General features: G+C 39.7%; 1 protein-coding gene across 14 annotated transcripts in view; it reads right to left on the reverse strand.

The window, feature by feature from the left end:
- Positions 1 to 19,745, reverse strand: part of LOC113640322 (muscleblind-like protein 1) — a 117,717-nt gene that overhangs the window by 27,331 nt on the left and 70,641 nt on the right. For all 14 annotated transcript variants that reach the window (XM_047806162.1, XM_047806163.1, XM_047806164.1 and 11 more), the window contains exon 3: positions 3,957 to 4,127. In XM_047806162.1, coding sequence (XP_047662118.1) covers positions 3,957 to 4,127 — 171 coding nt within the window. The remainder of the gene's footprint in view (positions 1 to 3,956; positions 4,128 to 19,745) is intronic.

The following is a 19,745-nucleotide window of genomic DNA, read 5'->3' on the forward strand; positions in this document are numbered from 1 at the left end:
GCTGAGAAACGGCAAATAAGATACAGTCTCTATACCTGAGATTTAATCAGAGTTCTTTTTCTTTCTTCCTTGGGTGAGTCAGATTTCCAGGACAAATTTGCACATGGCTAACGTCGCTGAATAACAGCAGCATTAAAAAGCTGCCCACACTCTGCGCTGTGAAGTTTAACTTTAAAACACACACATTCACATACACACACTGCCACATGACTCTTTACATAACGCTAATGAAAATAACACCGCTTACATAACCATTATAGTGAGACGCCTGTCTTTAAGGGTTTACACTCGGATGCGTTTGCTGTCAATCGAGTCGAGATTGATCCGTCATTACGTTCCAGCGCCAGCAAAGGATGAAGAAAAAAGAGAAACAGAAATGAGAAATATGATACAGAAAACTGCATTCATTTACCAGCAAGGAGAGAAAAAATAGTCCAGAGGGAGATTTGCTGTGCCTGAGCTGAAATGGGACAAATCTGCAATTAGCGCCACTTTTTTTTTTTTTTTTTACTTTTTATTTTTATATGTATGTATGTATGTATGTATGTATGTATGTATGTATGTATGTATGTATGTATGTATGTATGTATGTATGTATGTGTGTATGTATGTATGTATGTATGTATGTATGTGTGTATGTATGTATGTATGTATGTATGTATGTATGTGTGTATGTATGTATGTATGTTTGTATGCATGTTTGTATGTATGTTTGTATGCATGTTTGTATGTATGTATGTATGCATGTTTGTATGTATGTGTGTATGCATGTTTGTATGTATGTGTGTATGTATGTATGTATGTATGCATGTATGCATGTATGTATGTTTGTATGTATATATAAAATATATTTTGGGGTTTTTTATTCCTGAAGCTCAGCAATATTGGCTCCAGGATCCTGGACTCCAAGGTAGAGATATTGTATGAACTGCTAATTGAAATTTGGATGAGATCAGTTTAATCTCCTAAAACCTCTTTTTTATTTATTTATTTTTTTTAAGTTTCCCATCCATTGAAGTGTATATTTTTGCCTTTTGAGTTATGTTTTTATTTAAAAAAAAATGCATAGTATAAATGCACAAGATCATTTTCCAGAGACAAAGCTACAGATTAATTCATTAATTCATTAATTTCTTTGGGGACATAATGGCTTTTTTGTCTCACACCTTAGAGAGTTGGGGGTTTAATTCCTGCCTCCACCATGTGTGTCTCATGTGGTTCCCTTTTTTTCTCATTTTTGTGAATGCATGTGTGTGTGTCTTTGTGTGTGTGATTGTGCCTTGCAACTGGTTGGCACCCCGTCCAGGGTGTCCGCTGCCTTGTGGGTCGAGTCTCCTAGGATAAATTCTAGATTTGCCGTGACCCTGTGTTGGATAAGGGGTCCAGAATATGGATGGATAGAAATTAACCATGAAAAGCAATTATATATATATATATATATTTTTTTAATGGTTGGAGGTGAATTCTAAATATATCTCTAGGTCCTTAAAATCCTCAACTGTTTAGTTGTATAACCGCAAGCCACTCTGGATGAAGGTGTCTACCAAATGCTATAGATGTATTTGTGTTGGTATTTACACTCAAATGCAGTTGGAATAAACTCAGAGAGTTTATTTCAAAGGCCACAATTTGCTTTCTCTTGCTCTTTAAAATGGATAAACTACAAAAAATGGCAACTAATATAAGGACAAAATGATAATAATAATAATAATAATAATAATAATAATAATAATAATAATAATAATAATAATAAAAAACAATACTTGTTAGCCGGATCCCCAAAACACACCCAGAATCGGTCGCACATGGACTCGGATCTGTCCCGGTTCGGACTGAACCGTTTCCTGTAATCATGATTACGACTTGTAACTGGCTATGTCGTAGTAGGAAAGTGAAACAGACATCTTATTGTGAAATGTTTAAAATCGTTAGCGCACAGCTTCAAAAGAAGAATCGACGACATTGATGGAAAACTGGCAGCTGTCGTTCTGTAGTTGGCGGTGAAAGCCGGGGCTCGGGCTCGGGCTCGAGAGGAAGCGGTGAAAGCTTCAAAAGCCGCAAAACTTGGAGGCTGATGCTGGAGATGGATGGATTCAAGGGTTATGGTGGTAATGAAGAGTGAAAATCAAGAAGCAGGCCAGGGGCTAGTATAGCTAGGCAGAAAACTGTTGCTCCATCAGAGAAACAGAAAATGGCAACAGATAACGGTAACTAGCTTCATAGTACATACACACAGTGTGGTAGGTTTTAAGCCAAGGTGCCTGGACAGACCTGAAACAGACTCTCTAAATTGGTTCTCCGAATTTAGATTTATTTTTCACCTTTGGTACAGATGTTGCTTTGTTTGGAACCGGGTTTCATCCCGTCAGCTCGTGGAACTCACGCCTAGTCTTTTGCTTCAGATGTCTAAATGCTGACCTTTCCACATTTGCCAGCTTTTCAGAGCTCTTTCAGGCATCCTGATCTATTCGCACTAACTCCCACACAAAGATTCTGACCATGTGCCACACCATAACAGAACGGTCTCTGAGCAGGGATGGGAAAGTTCTGGAACAAACGTTAATCCGTTCCAATCCATTTGTATCTTGGTAAATGTGGAAAGACTTAATATCAAGGTTATATTCGTAATGACTTATGAACTGTTGTAATGCTTTCATAACGCATTATACGTCGTCCAGTATTAAAAACACACGACATCTTATGGCTGTGTAGCTTTATTACGCATAATAAAATTATCATATTTAATAATTGATGATAGGAACTAATTGCAAAAACTATTCTGAAGTCATTTGTTCAGATATTTCCTGATAATCCTTTATTTATTAAAGAAGCAAAAACGTCAGGTCTCATAACACATTATACCCAGAGTATCTGGGGTCCTGTTGTGTGCATTAATCATGCATATACAGTACATTATTCATTAAATCCCTGTGCCACTTTATATAATGTATTATGAGTTCTTGTTATTTCTTTTGCTCTATGAATTAATTATAACAAAGAGATTAAGAGGAAACGTAACATCTGTGTATTTTGGGGTTTGGAAATGCATTCGATTTAATGAACATTTCTATTTAATATAATATCTGATTTTGCTTTATAAGAAGTTATAATCTATGCTTAAATTAGAAAAAAATGAAAGCAGATACATTGACATTTAATCATAATCGTTAATGCATCCGAAACTGTAATTCATAAATATTCTAGAATTATTTATCTAATTCCGTGTAATTGATGCGTTGATAGATCGTTACGCGTATGTCTTTTTTTTAACGTGTTTCCAAACATGTATGAATCTTTATGTTTGGATTCTTTAAAAGTTTCATGCTGAACTTTTCCAGGCTTCTATGTTGCATCATGCGTTGTGATGCAGGCTTTCTGCAGTCCAGTATAGACTTACTCACCTCACTGTGCTAGAGATATCTGGTCTCAGATTATAGCTTTAATCTCATTTTGCTCTGACGCTCATCATGCAGAACGGTAATTCTAGATAATATATGTGGGTCATCGTGGAAGGAGCTCGAGTGCTCGGTCTCGCCGCAATTCGATGTGGTTCGGTATAAAATCCGAACCCAGGAACGTGTGTATCGAGGACGGATCGTTGTCTCGGTTTGCTATCATATTATGCTAAACATGAATAAAAGAGTAGATCGTGATAGACTAGGGAAAAGCATCCAAAGTAAAATACTACTACAATATGATTTGCAGGAAGCAAAGCCAAAATAATATCAGATTTGGTGTGGAAATATGCCTGCAGATCATAAGATATATGACAAAGTTGTATCAACAATGCAGACTTTCATCTTCAGAAAGGAAGCCTTTGTGAACCTTCAGATTATGTTAATTAAATGTTCCTTGAGCAAATGAAGTGCCATTTGTGGAAAGATGATAAACACCTAACCATAAGTGTGTGTGTGTGTGTGGGTGTGTGTGTGTGTGTGTGTGTTAACACATCTCACCACAGGCTGCAATTGTGTGCCAGGCATCATGGCGTTGGCCAGCTGCATCTGTTGGGCCAGCATGGCCATATTCTTCTGCTGGATCAAGTTATTCCTGCCATTGATCTCGAGCTGCGTCTTTAGGTGGGGCGGAGGGTGCAGATACTTACAGTTCTCTCTGGAGCAGCGGCCCTGCGAAAAGAAGAGAGAGAGAGAGAGAGAGAGAGAGAGAGAGAGAGAGAGAGAGAGAGAGAGAGAGAGAGTTATGCACCAAGATCTCGGCTCATTTTAATTCACAGCTGAAGGAAAAAGAACGTGAGTCACGGCTTCATGCACCCACAGGTTAGATGTGGGCTGTTGGATGTTTTATTCTGTCATCCCCACCACCACTACCATCAACATCATCATCATCATCACCCCCTCCCCAAACACTTTACAGTATACACTTTCCCTCACTCCTTTGTTTATATCTTTACACCTTTACTCATTTTTTATTCAGACACAAATTTAAACGTATTAAACTAGGCAGCCATTTGTTACTGGATATAATACACATATATGTTCTTTATGAATAAAAATAAGGCATAGAACACAACCTTTCCAATGAAACAGCAGGTCAATCTTCAACTGTCCACTTTTACTGAGTCGGTGCCAAGTGTAGTGTTATGGAACCTGATGTGATCTGCTAATATTGTATTTGATACTTTTCTGCTCACCGTGGTTGTAAAGAGTGGTTATTAGTGTTACTGTAACCTTCAAGTCATCAGTTCAAGTCAAGTCAGTTCAAGAAGCTTTTATTGTCATTTCAACCGTGTATAGCTGACGCAGTATATTGTGAAATGAAAAAATGTTTCTACAGGACCATAGTGTGACATAAAACAACACAGAGCTCCAAACCATTCTCCAACCATTCTCCTTCAAGACCTCCGACCATTCTCCAACCATTCTCCTCTGACCTCTAACCATTCTCCAAACCGTTCTCCTTTGACCTCTGACCATTCTCCAACCATTCTCCTTTGACCTCTAACCATTCTCACAATTCTCCTTCAAGACCTCTGACCATTCTCCAACCATTCTCTTCTGACCTCCAACCATTCTCCAAACCATTCTCCTTTGACCTCTAACCATTCTCCAAACCATTCTCCTTCAAGACCTCTGATTATTTCCCAACCATTCTCCTTTGACCTCTAACCATTCTCCAAACCATTCTCCTCTGACCTCTGACCATTCTCACCATTCTTCTTCAAGACCTCTGACCATTCTCCTATCACCTCCAACCATTCTCCAAGCCATTCTCCTCTGACCTCTGACCATTCTCCAACCATTCTCACAATTCTCCTTCAAGACCTCTGACCATTCCCCAACCATTCTCTTTTGACTTCTGACCATTCTCCAACCATTCTCCTCTGACCTCTAACAATTCTCCATACCATTCTCCTTCGAAAATCCCCGACCATTTCCCAACCATTCTCCTTTGACCTCCATCCATTCTCCAAGCCATTCTCCTCTGACCTCTGACCATTCTCACCATTCTCCTTTAAGACCTCTGACCATTCTCCAAACCATTCTCCTCTGACCTCTGACCATTCTCCAACCATTCTCCTCTGACCTCCAACCATTCTCACCATTCTCCTTCAAGACCTCTGACCATTCTCCAACCATTCTCCTCTGACCTCCAACCATTCTCACCATTCTCCTTCAAGACCTCTGACCATTCTCCAACCATTCTCCTCTGACCTCCAACCATTCTCCAAGCCATTCTCCTCTGACCTCTGACTATTCTCCAAACCATTCTCCTTTGACCTCTAACCATTCTCTTTTAAGACCTTTGACCCTCTGACAATTCTCCAAACCATTATCATCTGACCTCTAACCATTCTCCAAACCATTCTCCTTTAACTTCACGGGATTTTACACACGATTTTGTTATCCCAAGAAATGAAAGGTTTCTGAAATACTCAATCCATCTCAAATCATCTATCACCAACAACACTCCACTGAGATCGCAGATTTTCCCACTGAACAGCTCTTGACCTCTTGACAAATACATGTACATAATTTAATACCAAACAATTGTATGTTTGGATATTTTTACAGTTGTACAAGTGATCCTAATAAATGGATTTATAGAAAAAGACAAACACTAGAAATAAAGAGAAAGAGAGAACGAGAAAGAAAACCCTCCTGTATGAATTCCTCTCAGGTCCGAACCGAGTCTGGGAGATGACGATGATCATATATGCGCAGCATTGCTTATGTTATGCACGGAATAAAAAGAGGACTACAATTCAGATGGTCATAAAGCTTTGACGCACCCCTCCTCCTTCCTTTCTTTCTTTTTCTTTTTGCTTCTCTGGCTCTGTTCGCACCTTGGTGCTCATAGCAGTCCCATGCTGTCTTTCAGTGCACTCCCCATGAATACTGAACAGATCTGGCCAGAAGGGGCATGTGGGTGTTTGCGTATGCGTGTCTGTGTGTGTGAACACAGTGTGTCATCAGCCACTAGGCTGTAATTACCCACAAGCAAACAAAAGCTATCACACAGGATGCAGCTGATGACCCCCTGGACCCCCACTAAAACCTCTCTACAGTATATCCATCTTTTTCTCTTTAATTTCCTGAAAACAACATGACCCACTTATTTCTCTTCTCTCCAATCCTCTCTGTCTTATGTCACAAATGTATGGTCAAGAACACACCTTTTTTTCATTTTCTATACTTTCTTTTCCCCATTTTAACTGGGTTTTAACTGTCAGCAGTTAAATCCTTGCAGTCTAACCTGTGATTGGTTGCTACATTCATGAATCTGCCTGGCAACAGGGAAACGGTGCGTGCTGATTGGCAGGAGCGCTGCAGCCTGTGTGGTTCCAGCTCTGCACTGTTTCTGACACTAACCTTATTTAACTCTGCACGTTATTGATTGCAGCTAATTGCTAAATTCATTTCCTTTTAACATGCACATCCCCTGGAGCTTAGAGAGCTGACCCAGTGTATGCCGTCATTAATGCTGTGGACATGCTGAGGCAATTTTAGCTGTAGCTGATTTTGAGGGTGGCTCGAAATAACCCTTCCACTGGTTTACAATGCAATTAAATTAAAGCCAGTGCTATTCCCTCGTTTAGGTGGACGTAACATCAGAATCTAATCTAATGCATTGTTTGAAATATACAATAGAAATTAAAAAATACAAAGACCTCCTTTCTTGGCTCCAATTTTCTGTCGTGCTTTTTGCCTTTCACTAAATTTGACTAAAAGGACTGCATCGTATCTCGCCGGGTCTGGGACGCGTTTAAGAGCCTAAAAAGTGCTGCTGGTACTTGAAAGACATCCAATCATGGAGACAGCAAATGGTGGAATAAATTGATCTCATTCGAATGGAGGGAGAGAAAGTTCCCATCTGCAAATGATGAGCATTTAAATGGGTCTGGTGGCCTAATAAAAATAGGCCAAAAAAAAAAAAAGACCTAGTTCCTGGATTAAGTGTTTTCTTAGCCACTCTGTCTTTTTCATGGCATGAGAAAATGCAGATTTATTAAAAAATAAATAAATAAATAAAAGCAGGTACGACAATAGCGCCAGTGAAAGGTTTGTATTAAAGTACTTGATTCTGATACGCCACTGTTTCCATAGTAGCAGCTAATTCGCTTATGTGGTATGTGGTAGCCAAGTGGTTAAGGTGTTGGGCTAACAATCGGAAGGTTGTGAGTTTGATCCCAGGTCCACCAAGCTGCCACTGTTTGGCCACTGAGAAAGGCCCTTAACCCTCAATTGCTCAGCTGTATTAAAAAAGAGATCGTGTAAGTCGCTCTGGATATGTAAATGTAATTCGCATTGATTAATCATAAACAAAACGTGTCCAACTGTTTATATTGAGAAAGTTTCAGAGAGAAGACATTAAGGAAGGAGTCTACGGTGTTAGTGCTTTGTAACAGTCAGAGTTAAAGCTGTAAGTTTTCCAACACGGAAGATAGTTCGTAGTGTCGGTTTTTTTTGTTTGTGTCTTATTAACTATGAAAGATAGCAAAAATAGAACATCTCTATACACAGGGATTATCATCGTTCCCAAATGTTCAACAAAATTGTCCGTAATTGTATGCTAACAATTACGGACTGTTTTTAATCTAATAACATTATCAGCATTTTGTATTCGACTAAATCAAACCAGCCCATTGTTGATTAATCTCCTATAACATCATGCCTTGACTCTCTTTGGTGCAAAAAGCATGACTGATCCAGTTACAGTTGCTCTATAGCTCCTAATACGAGCAGGATGTAGCCTACGTACGATGAGTAAAATCAACAAGAGATACGAATGACTTATTAAGCATAGAAATAATAGACATCTCAAGCGAAAGCTTATTTTAGGAGTAACAGCTGCTGCCCTGAGAACGCCCCAGGGAACGTGCATCCTCGCCTGCTTTACCCTTAGCTCCAGACAACCTCTCATGTCTTAAAACTTGTAACCTAGAGATCCAGCATGCAGCCATTTTCCTCTAGTCCCCTGCTTTGGATTATTTAATAGGTGATATTTTTCATCATGTCTTTCTGATCAAGCTCATTTCCTTCAGGACAGTGCTCATAGGGCTACATAAACCCTTCATGACCAATAATGACCTCTTTCTAAACATTTATAAAGACATTCTGTCAGGAGACAACTGTCAATAGTTGCTTTTGTCCACTTTGATGCCAAGACATGCAGTTTGGTAATGACGTAAAAACCTTTACATAGTGTGTTACAGTATGTTCAAACTGATGGGATATAGTTCTGTAATTAGCACAAAAAAAAAAATTAATAAAAAAAAATAATTTTAATTAATTAATTAATTAAAATGAATAAAACAACAATAACAGCAACAGCAATGACAATAATAATAAAACAGAATAAAATAAAATAAAAGAATAATAAATCATAAACAATTATTATTTTTTTTACTTTATAATTTATTTAAAGATTATTTATTCTAATTCTAGACATTTCCTTTCCAATTATTTCACGTTGTTCGAAAAAAGTGATGTTTAAAACTATCTTTTTTTTACCATTTATTATTTATAACTTTTTAAAATATTTCCTTTTATTATTGTTGTATGTTTTTTATTTTATTATTTAAAAAAATTTTTTTTTAATTTTTTTTTATTAACATTACTCTTATTCTATATAGTTTCACTGTCAGTGTGATACTCGGCAAACTTCAAACACACGTCTTGCACGTAGAGCCCTCAGTGGACTAAACACTCACACACACACACACACACACACACACACACACACACACACACACACACACACACACACACACACACACACACACACACACACACACACACACACACACACACACACACACACACACACACACACACACACACACACACACACAGATATCTCCCACTGTGTGTGTTCAGAAAGAGACTAACTAGCACAGATCATACTGCAGTGATGAAAGCAAATCCCTCTAGAAGCTTCTGTCTGTGGTCAGTAATAAAAAGCGAAGGATGGCAGGATCGGCCCATATCTCACACTGTCACTAAACGAGTGTGATCTTGTAACCTGTCTGTATCGGTGTCGCTGTACCAACAGATGTATTCAGAGTACTAATGATCACGCTGCTCATTGGAGACCTTGGCTAGCTAAAATTGGTGTTTATATGTCTGGGAAATTGATACTTGAGTTTGTAGGCCAGAGTGCACGCCGTGTGTATTTGCTTTATCCCTCTGCACCACCGATCTATTATTAGCGGGAAAACTGGAGCAAATTTATCTGGGACTATTGGACTGTGTCACTCGTACGAGCCTGATATGGACTTTTTGTGTGAAAGCGTGGGTGCCTACGAGTGTGTCTATGTGTGTGTGTATAAACAAATGCAGGAATGTTTATATGTGTGTTAGAGCAATAGCGCAGAGCATTTCTATAGCTTCTAATGTAGAAGTGAAATGTGGGCGAGAAACCTGCAGAGGAGATCATATGCTGTGAGGGGTTATAAAACTGTGTGTGTGTGTGTGTGTGTGTGTGTGTGTGTGTGTGTGTGTGTCTATATAGAGCACTCTGCGGTTATAAATCACCTTGGCCTGATTATAGCAGACGTCTCTTTGCTATAATTCGGTAGACAGGGAGCAGCAGAAAAAAAAAATGAAAGGATGAAAGAAAGAGAAGGAAAGAAAATCTCATGCAGGTTCATTTTTTTTTTTATATTAAAACAGATTCAGCATTTTGCAAATTCTTTCCTGGTCAGCCAACTCACCAAAACTGTCTGAAGGAAGAGAGCGTGAGAAAATAAGAGCCGATGTTTTTCGATGCTCGTGGCAGGTTGGAGATGTCCAGACTGCTCAGGCTTCAAAAGCATCATGACTAATGCGTAACATAATTACAGGGAAAAAATCATCCTCCGTCTTATCCAGATAGAGCTCTTTCTTTTGCCAAACTCTTTATAATTATCATCAGTAAAATAATTACAGGCAGCTCACCGATGGAGCGGCTTAGTCAATCTTGACATATCTCTGGCATTAATGGCTCTTTATCCTCATAGCGTTGGGCCAAAAGGTGCCATTATTTATGTTTCATAGAAACTGAAAATATTCGTATTTGTCTTAGTGTAAAATGTTAGATTTTTACTCCTACATGTGCATTTTAGACGTGGCATCACGTCGAGGAAACCTATGTGACAGCATGCTGGGGGCTTTTATACTGTATGTCTGTTTTTAAAATAAGACCGTTTTCAAATGTTTGGTGGAAAAAATGACAATAATCCGTGTTTGGTTTTAAATCACTGTCACCTTATTGCTAAACCCCATGATATTATCAAATTAGATATTAGATATCAAATTAGAGATAAAAAACAACACATTTCTGTGCAAATGGTTACCACAGAAGAAACACTGTATTAAATTGAATGAATCATTTCTGACCAATCAGATGCCAGAATCCATTTCCAGATCCTATCAGATGCCAGAGATAACATTTTAGACACAGCACAAAATATATATATATATATATATATATATACATTATTCATTCATTCATTCATCTTCTACCGCTTATCCGAACTACCTCGGGTCACGGGAGCCTGTGCCTATCTCAGGCGTCATTGGGCATCGAGGCAGAATACACCCTGGACGGAGTGCCAACCCATCACAGGGCACACACACACATGCTCATTCACTCACACACACACACACTACGGACAATTTTCCAGAGATGCCAATCAACCTACCATGCATGTCTTTGGACCGGGGGAGGAAACCGGAGTACCCGGAGGAAACCCCCGAGGCACAGGGAGAACATGCAAACTCCACACACACGAGGCGGAGGCGGGAATCGAACCCCCAACCCTGGACGTGTGAGGCAAACGTGATAACCACTAAGCCACCCCCCCCCCCACACACACATATACATTATATATAATAATATAATAACATCTCTAATATGATGGGTCACAAACATACTGTAATCCTTACATGAAATAGACTCAAATATCTTAACATAGAGACAAAGTAAAGGTTTATAATAGACCAGATTTTTAAAGCACTCCTGTTGTGTCAACTAATAACGGGTTAAGCCCCGCCTCCTCTCTAAGATAAACGTTGTTGTGTTTTCCTTGTTCAGAGTCGCTCTAAAATTGGGTCTGGATCACTCCGAAGATAAGATTCCTAGTTAGAAATATTTAAGCTAAATCAGGAGCTCTCTGAGATCGTTATTAGAGTCTTTATAAATATGAGCCCTGGAGTCTTGTGGTAAATGAGTGTTCTGACCTTTACAAGTACAATCGTGCTACACAAGTTCTAGATTTATGTTAACGTGTAGCGTTATAAAGGTAATCTGTACTAAATAAATGTAGTGATAGGTAAAAAGTGAGTCGATAATGTAAAAAAGACCCAAATTTCAGAGAGCTGGTGTAGAGAGAAATGATGTGGAAGGTAAAGAGTGTGTTTTTGAAAGCTGGATTTAAAACCCAGGTGATATGTTTGACCTACTGAACTGCACAGATCATAAAAAAGTGAGTGTGTTTTACAGCTTACAGCGGAGGATCATGTAGTGTTCACCTCAGCTGAACCGACACACACACACACACACACACACACACACACACACACATACACACACACACACACACACACAGTTAGTAGCAGTGCCGCAGGACTCAGGTGTCAGTTGACACGCTAGTATATTTCCCACTCTCTGACATCATTGCTATTGCAGAAGCTCTGTTACTGAAAGCATCAAAACCATTTCCACATCCATTTCCGATAAACAGTATGCGTGTGTGTGTGTGTGTGTGTGTGTGTGTGTGTGTGAGTGAGTGTGTGTGTGTGTGTGTGTGTGTGTGTGTTCGTGTGCGTGTGTGTGACGCACACTTTGAATCATAGGGTGTTTGGTGCAAACAAAAACGCACAGTCCATTTAAAACGAATAAAAGTGTGCGTGTGTGTGTGTGTGTGTGTGTGTGTTTCTTTAAGAAGCATAAGTACACAAGGACACATCACACCGTGTCTTCCGTTCTCCGGTAGCCGTCATACGGGACACCCCACAGACAACACCCAAATCCTGTCTCGCTATCAAGCGCTCCCAGGATGCACTGCAGTATTTACCAGCATCGCTTCCTTTCTCCCACTCACGTAATTCTGGTTTGGATCATTCACACAAAAATCCTCACAGTAATCATCACCCCAGAGCATTCTGGGTAATTACAATGGCACATTTATTCTTAATCCCATTGCCCTCTTCGTCATTCCAGAGAAAAAAAAGACACTAATGACAGCTAATCTTCTCTCTTTATATGACCGGGTTGTAAACAGCACCAAGCCTGAGGACAAATTAATCAACGTCTAGAGTAAATATTTCCTTTATTTCATTTTGTGCTGTTTATAAAAAAAAAGGCTGATCTAAATGACTTTCATTACTGCGTGTCTTAATTAACAAACCTCTGTTCAAGTGCGTTCGGGAACATCGATTGTTTCAGGCCAACTGATGTGTGTCAGCGTGTGTCTGCCTCTTCTGTTTTTAACTTCCTCTCGTGAAGGACAAGAGAATGTAGAGCAACAAAAATAGAGAGAGGGAACGAAGGAGAGACAGAGAGAGAGAGAGAAAGAGAGAGAGAGAGAGAGAGAGAGAGAGATGTGGGAAGTCAGGAAGATAAAATAAATAAAGATTCAAATACAAAGTGACAAAGCGATAGAATGCAGAAGGCTCTAGAGACCGAAGAAGCAAAAATTAGCAGTGAAAGTGAGAAGTGAGAAGTGAGCCTGGGGTGCCAATATTAACCGCTGCATGAGACGTGACGTGATATGTACAGTACCTGCCATGGCACTCTAATCGGACTTGATCGTAAATAAACATCAGCCGGTGAAAAATACATCGCAGATTCATGAGACGACAAACGGGCAAAATATTTAATTTTTAGCGCCCTGAAACACATTAACGTGTTATATTGTTATATCTTAGCAATGCTAGTGCTACTTTGTGGGTTAATGTTGTATTTGTGTTGCTCCGGTAAAAAGTTACAGTATAAGAAACAATTTAAGGACATAAAGGTCAGAAACCGTTGGGTTTTGCTGCTTTATTTTTAAAAACAAAACTTAAAATTGAACATTTGTAAAACTTGTACTAAAATATTACTAGTTAGCATTCATTCATTTTCTACCACTTATCTGAACTTCTCGGGTCACGGGGAGCCTGTGCCTATCTCAGGCGTCATTGGGCATCGAGGCAGGATACACCCTGGACGGAGTGCCAACCCATCACAGGGCACACACACACTCTCATTCACTCACGCAATCACACACTACGGACAATTTTCCAGAGATGCCAATCAACCTACCATGCATGTCTTTGGACCGGGGGAGGAAACCGGAGTACCCGGAGGAAACCCCCGAGGCACGGGGAGAACATGCAAACTCCACACACACAAGGCGGAGGCGGGAATCGAACCCCCGACCCTGGAGGTGTGAGGCGAACGTGCTAACCACTAAGCCACCGTGCCCCCCTAAACCCTAAAGAGTTAGCAATAGATTTAAAAACTTTGAAACAATTTTACGATTTTTATGACGATACGGAATGCGCTTTTTCTCCTAGGTTAGCGTTTCAATAGTAACGACTCCACTGGCTCATACAATCCAAGTGCGCTAATGAACTAATAAATAATAAAAGTGTTGTTTTGAACAAATTAAAATACAGGACGTTTGGCAAAAGTTTACTGTACTGTATATGCTAGTGGAACATTTTCGGAAGGAGTCTCCAGTGTCAGTGCTTTATAATGTAAACTTAAATGTTAAGTTTTTTATAGGATCTTTTCTTATAGTTACTATAATGTACACGATAACACGAACGTTAACTTTAACTTTAAACGTTAAATGTCATTTTAAATCGAACTATAAATATATGATATGTTTGATGTTCTTTAACAAACATACAGTTAGAATCTATTAACAAATCTTTTTTTTTAAAAGGAGCAGCTAACTCACTGGTCGTGATTCCTTAACCCCGCCCACTCGGTTTTAGGTCAAAGGTGAAGTAAACGAAGTGAAATTAAGTGACATGGTAGACGTCTGAAGTTCTGAGAAACTCGTGAGAAAAGACGAATGCTTATGATGCTTATCGGTGCCAAAGCCAAAAAAAAACCATAACTCGGGAATTCTGGGAAAACTTGTCGGAATTTAATCTCGAGACCATCTTGATATTAGAAATGTTGTTATCTTAACTCTGCCCGTATTATATCGTGTCTATAATGCATACATGTGAACATATGGAGAAAGAGAGAGAGAGAGAGAGAGAGAGAGAGAGAGAGAGAGAGAGAGAGAGAGAGACAGAGAAGGTGGGGGAGGGGTGTTTATTTCACGCATTACTTTGATTGCTTTAGGAATTTTTAAACCTCAAAGCCGACGTTCCGGGGCGATCGCTTACACAAGAGACGTGAGGATTAAGATGAACATCCTGGTGTCTACAGCGAATACAACTCTGGCCCACGGTTCATTCATTCATTTGCGCACACACAGACACACAGAGAGAGAGAGAGAGAGAGAGAGAGAGAGAGAGAGAGAGAGAGAGAGAGAGAGAGAGAGAGAGAGAGAGCAATCTGCTGTTCGCATCAGTGCTAATCAAAGCAGAGTGCCAGGGACTCTCCTCTCTCCGTGCTTTATCTGATGGAAAACTACTGAACACTATATCAGCTCTCCACACAGATCCAACACACACACACACACACACACACACACACACACACACACACACACACACACACACACACACACACACACACACACACACACACTATTTCTACACCTAGATCTTGCACTAACCTTAACCTCAGGAACAAAAAGGAATTTTTTTTTCAACTATATAAAAGCTGCACTTTTGGAAAAGGACCATAGGGACTAACTAAAATGTCCCCACAAGGCTGTCTCTTGTCTCTATCCTTGAAACAGTGAGGAATTAGATCATCTTTCCAGATGAGCAGATGAGTATATTTCTCCTTGTATCCAGATGTTTGCATCAACTACCATAAATTATTCTGTCTTCGGGCATTAATCATCAGGACCAAACATTCCTTAAATAAACAAATCACACCATTCTTCTCAAAAATATATCAATTGTGTGTTATGACTGCAAGGTTAACAGAGTTTATATGCTGCCATGCTGTTGAAGGGGTTAGAATTTGTTATATATCGGGTCATTTTCGAAATCTAACAGTAACTACAGTTTTATAGTAATATCCATTCATACATCCAATTTCAGTACTACGTATCCTACTCGAGGTCACAGGAGAACCTAACGTCTGTAAGGGGACTTAGGGGTACGGCCTGGTCAGTGAGCCAACCATCACAGGGCACAATCAGACACTGTGTACAATTTAGATATGCTAATCAGCCTACGATACATGCGTCATGATGGCTTGGACAATTCCTTGCCCAAGCACCAGGGGGCGTTCCAGTTTTTCCCCTAGTGTTCTCGTGTGTCTGTTGGTTTTGTTGATTTGTTAATAAAACCACTGTCTGTATTTTGTCCCTGAATTTGGCTCTGGATTTTTGTTTCCCTTGGAGGCGCTCGTCCCTAAATACTGTAGATGACTTTGTACTGTACTGGGGAAGGAAACTCAAGAACCTGGAGGAAACCCCTAAATTAGGGGGAGATCATGCAAACTCCGGTCCGTGGACCAAATGGTACCGGGCCGCCCAAGGAACATTAAATTTCCATTTTATTTACTGTGGTGTATTTCTCTCAGGTTTGTGCGACTTTCCATGGACGAGAAGTTAACCGGGAGCTGAGAGACGTCACCTGAAGCCGCAACAATACCGCGCATGCGCAAAATATCATGCTATCGGGCCGGCTTTAGGTGACGTCTGGAGCTGAGCGGCTGCAAGCGGCAGTGGTGTTGTAGCTTTGGTGTACGAAACAGACGTCGTTAGAAAGTTAGAAACTCTGCCGGTGTTCTGGATTAAAGTCATGGCGGAATACCCTGAGATTGTCACCACAGCACTTAAATCCCTATCGCCATTTCCGACATGCTATCTGTGTGAAGCGGGGATTTCTGCAGTGACGGCAACCAAAACAAAACAACGGAATAAACCGGACATAAGCAACACACTTCGGGTTTCATTGTCTCCTATTACCCCAGATGGAACCGTCTCGTTGCAAAGAAACAAGCTCAGGGTTTGTCATTTAGCGTTGTAGTGAGTTAAAAAGGCATGTTTAAATACAATTAAATAAAAATTATACATTTTAATTTAATTGTATAGCCGCCACCCCCCACCACCAGCGGGCCGCGGTAAAATGATCAAACATTGACTGGTCCGCGGCGAAAAAAAGATTGGGGACCACTGTTTTATAACACTCAGGACATGTTTACCAGGACGTGTTTTTTTCATGTCTTTAGAGGACTTCATAATAACATTAGAATCTGACTGATTTGAACATTATGTTGTGCGTCATGAATGACACACAACATTAAATCTAACGATGTACAATAAAAAAAAAATTGTAACGATGGACTGTGGTGTAAGATGAAGAGAAAAATACTTTAGGACATCCTGTTGTCAGAAAATAATCCGTCAACAGTCTCTGCTTGGTGTTGTGGCCTCTTTGTAGGGATATTTGAAACTTAAATATGCGGTAGAAAGTTTTAATGTGATGGACAAGTGGTGATTTAATCAGAGGTTGTTTTCTCCGTAATTTTAATAAACGACAAAACCTTTGTGACTGGTTTGCGACCCTAGGCAGACATCCCAGGTTTACACCTTCCTTTCTCATCATTATTTATACCCCTTTAATGCCAAGCCAGTGAACATCCGTTACCTCCACCAGGACTGAGAGGATAGTGACAGAGACAGAACCCTGCTCCAGCGATAATGACTCTCTCAGATCGGACGTCGACAGACTGATGGTGACCTTTCGCTCGCCTGCCGTTTGCCCACATCACTAATCTTTAAACCAGTACTGACTGATCGCACCAACGTTATCGATGTACTGAAAGAAGGATAAAAAAAAACAACAGCTTTTCTGAGGGAGGAGTGGATCGATGGCTCGTCCTGGCATGAGAATCTGTCTCTGACGAACTTCGATTCTTGGAATGAATTTAAGTGCGTTTATTTATTTATTTATTTGTTTGTTTTTAACCTCATCGCAAGCAATGGTGGTCAAATCAAGAAAACAAACAAACAAACAAACAAAAAAACTTTGGTATTTCTTAAATTGCAGATTGCTTATGATTGTAACACAAACTTCTTGTTATTTAATAATGAAGGAGACATTGTGTTTTTTTTAACCATTTAGCGTTACATTTAATGTTTTAGCTATCGCTTATGTTATAGCAATCATTCCCTTACTCTTTTTCTCTATTGAGGTTATAAAGTCAATAATAATACTAATAAAAAAAATACACAAACAATTCTACTGACCTTTCCAAAGCACTGACACTGGAGACTCCTTCCATTAATATCAAGCAATAATAAATAACAAACTCCAACACATTAATAATTATTCACTTCTCTTTGTTAAATAACATCCGCACATTATTAGGCTGAAATCGTGTGAAGCATCAGTTTTGTTGCTATAGAAACAAAAACATATTAAGATAAGCACATTAATGAAAAGATAATGAAATGAATAAAGATGTGATCCGCCTTATAAGCGGAACTAGCGCTAGTCTGAGATTATAGGAAACGAATCGACGCCTCCCGATATGGTTTAATAGCATATAAGTGCTAGCGGAACAGTGAGGTCACAAACACACACCTGATAAAAGTGCAAACACTGTGAGATGAGAGCACACGTACATGCTGAGCTAAAGCGCAAATGAAACTGACAGGCAATTAAAGCGTTTATCATGTTTCAGAGGCTGAAATTCTGTTTGGGTGGTTCAGCTTGTCACAGTCATGCTGGTTTGCAGCAGGGTTGCTAATAACACACTGGGTAAAAATACCAAGCTCAGTGAAGAGCTGGTTTTCACCCGAAACAACACGAACTACCGTAGATTAGAACTACTGGTCAGTAATACATCTTGTCCATCATGCTACTATTAAAAAAACCTCTTTCTCTTTTTTTCTGCTCTATAGAGACGATTTTCTTTTACCTTGTAATGTAGACATTACTGGAAGTTCTAAAAGACCCTGGTATTTTTTTAATGCTCTTTGTGGTCACTTGATTCCAGCTACAATCACACTTTTACAGAAGGTAAATTCAACTAAATTAAATGAATTTGAAGTGGTTAGCATGTTCGCCTCACACCTCCAGGGTTGGGGGTTCGATTCCCACCTCCGCCTTGTGTGTGTGGAGTTTGCATGTTCTCCCCGTGCCTCGGGGGTTTCCTCCGGGTACTCCGGTTTCCTCCCCCGGTCCAAAGACATGCATGGTAGGTTGATTGACATCTCTGGAAAATTGTCCGTAGTGTGTGTGTGTGTGTGTGTGTGTGTGTGTGTGTGAGTGAATGAGAGTGTGTGTGTGCCCTGCGATGGGTTTCCAGTAGGATGGAAAAACGTGTTGTAAAAAGTAAACTGGAAAGAGCTAAAAAAAGGCTATAAAAAACATCAGTTCGTATGGATGCCAATATGGATGAAAATGGTATAAAATCATTAAAAATGGTTTTTAAATATACAAAAAATGTAAAAAATTTTGATGTCCACAATGACTTAATATACCAAATTTAATCTAATTATATAATACAAATATTGTATCGGACATGACGTGGATTAATGTGTGATTTCAATGTTATTGTAAGATGTAAAGTATAATTGACTAATAAATCCGAAACAACGTAAAATGTTTGTGAAACGTATACAAAGAGTGTAAAGAAAAGTCGAATGTCCAAATGACCATCACATGTAACCCTATTAGCGTGAATAAGTCATTATAACATTATAAGCGGTCGTGGCCTAATGGTTGGAGAGTCTGATTCGTAACCCAAAGTTTGTGGGTCCGAGTCTCGGGCCGGCCGCGACTGAGGTGCCCTTGAGCAAGGCACCACAACCCCCCAACTGCTCCCCGGGCGCCGCAGCATAAATGGCTCCGTGTGTGAGTTCACGGTGTGTGTGTGTGTGTGTGTGTGTGTGTGTGTGTGTGTGTGTGTGTGTGTGTGCACTTAAATGCAGAGAACAAATTCTGAGTATGGGTCACCGTACTTAGCCGTATGTCACATCACCTAAAGACAAATCCACATTTTATTTTGATTATATTTTAAAAATCTAATTTTAATTTATTCCATCATGTCAGACTTAAGGTCTAGGGTTGAATGTATAGAATGCATAGGATCATCATCATCATCATCATCATCATCATCATCGTTGTCATCATTACAGACATCAACACACCACTGACATCAGACTGACA

This window comes from Tachysurus fulvidraco, chromosome 22 (genome assembly GCF_022655615.1).
Source record: "Tachysurus fulvidraco isolate hzauxx_2018 chromosome 22, HZAU_PFXX_2.0, whole genome shotgun sequence".
NCBI lineage: Eukaryota > Metazoa > Chordata > Actinopteri > Siluriformes > Bagridae > Tachysurus > Tachysurus fulvidraco.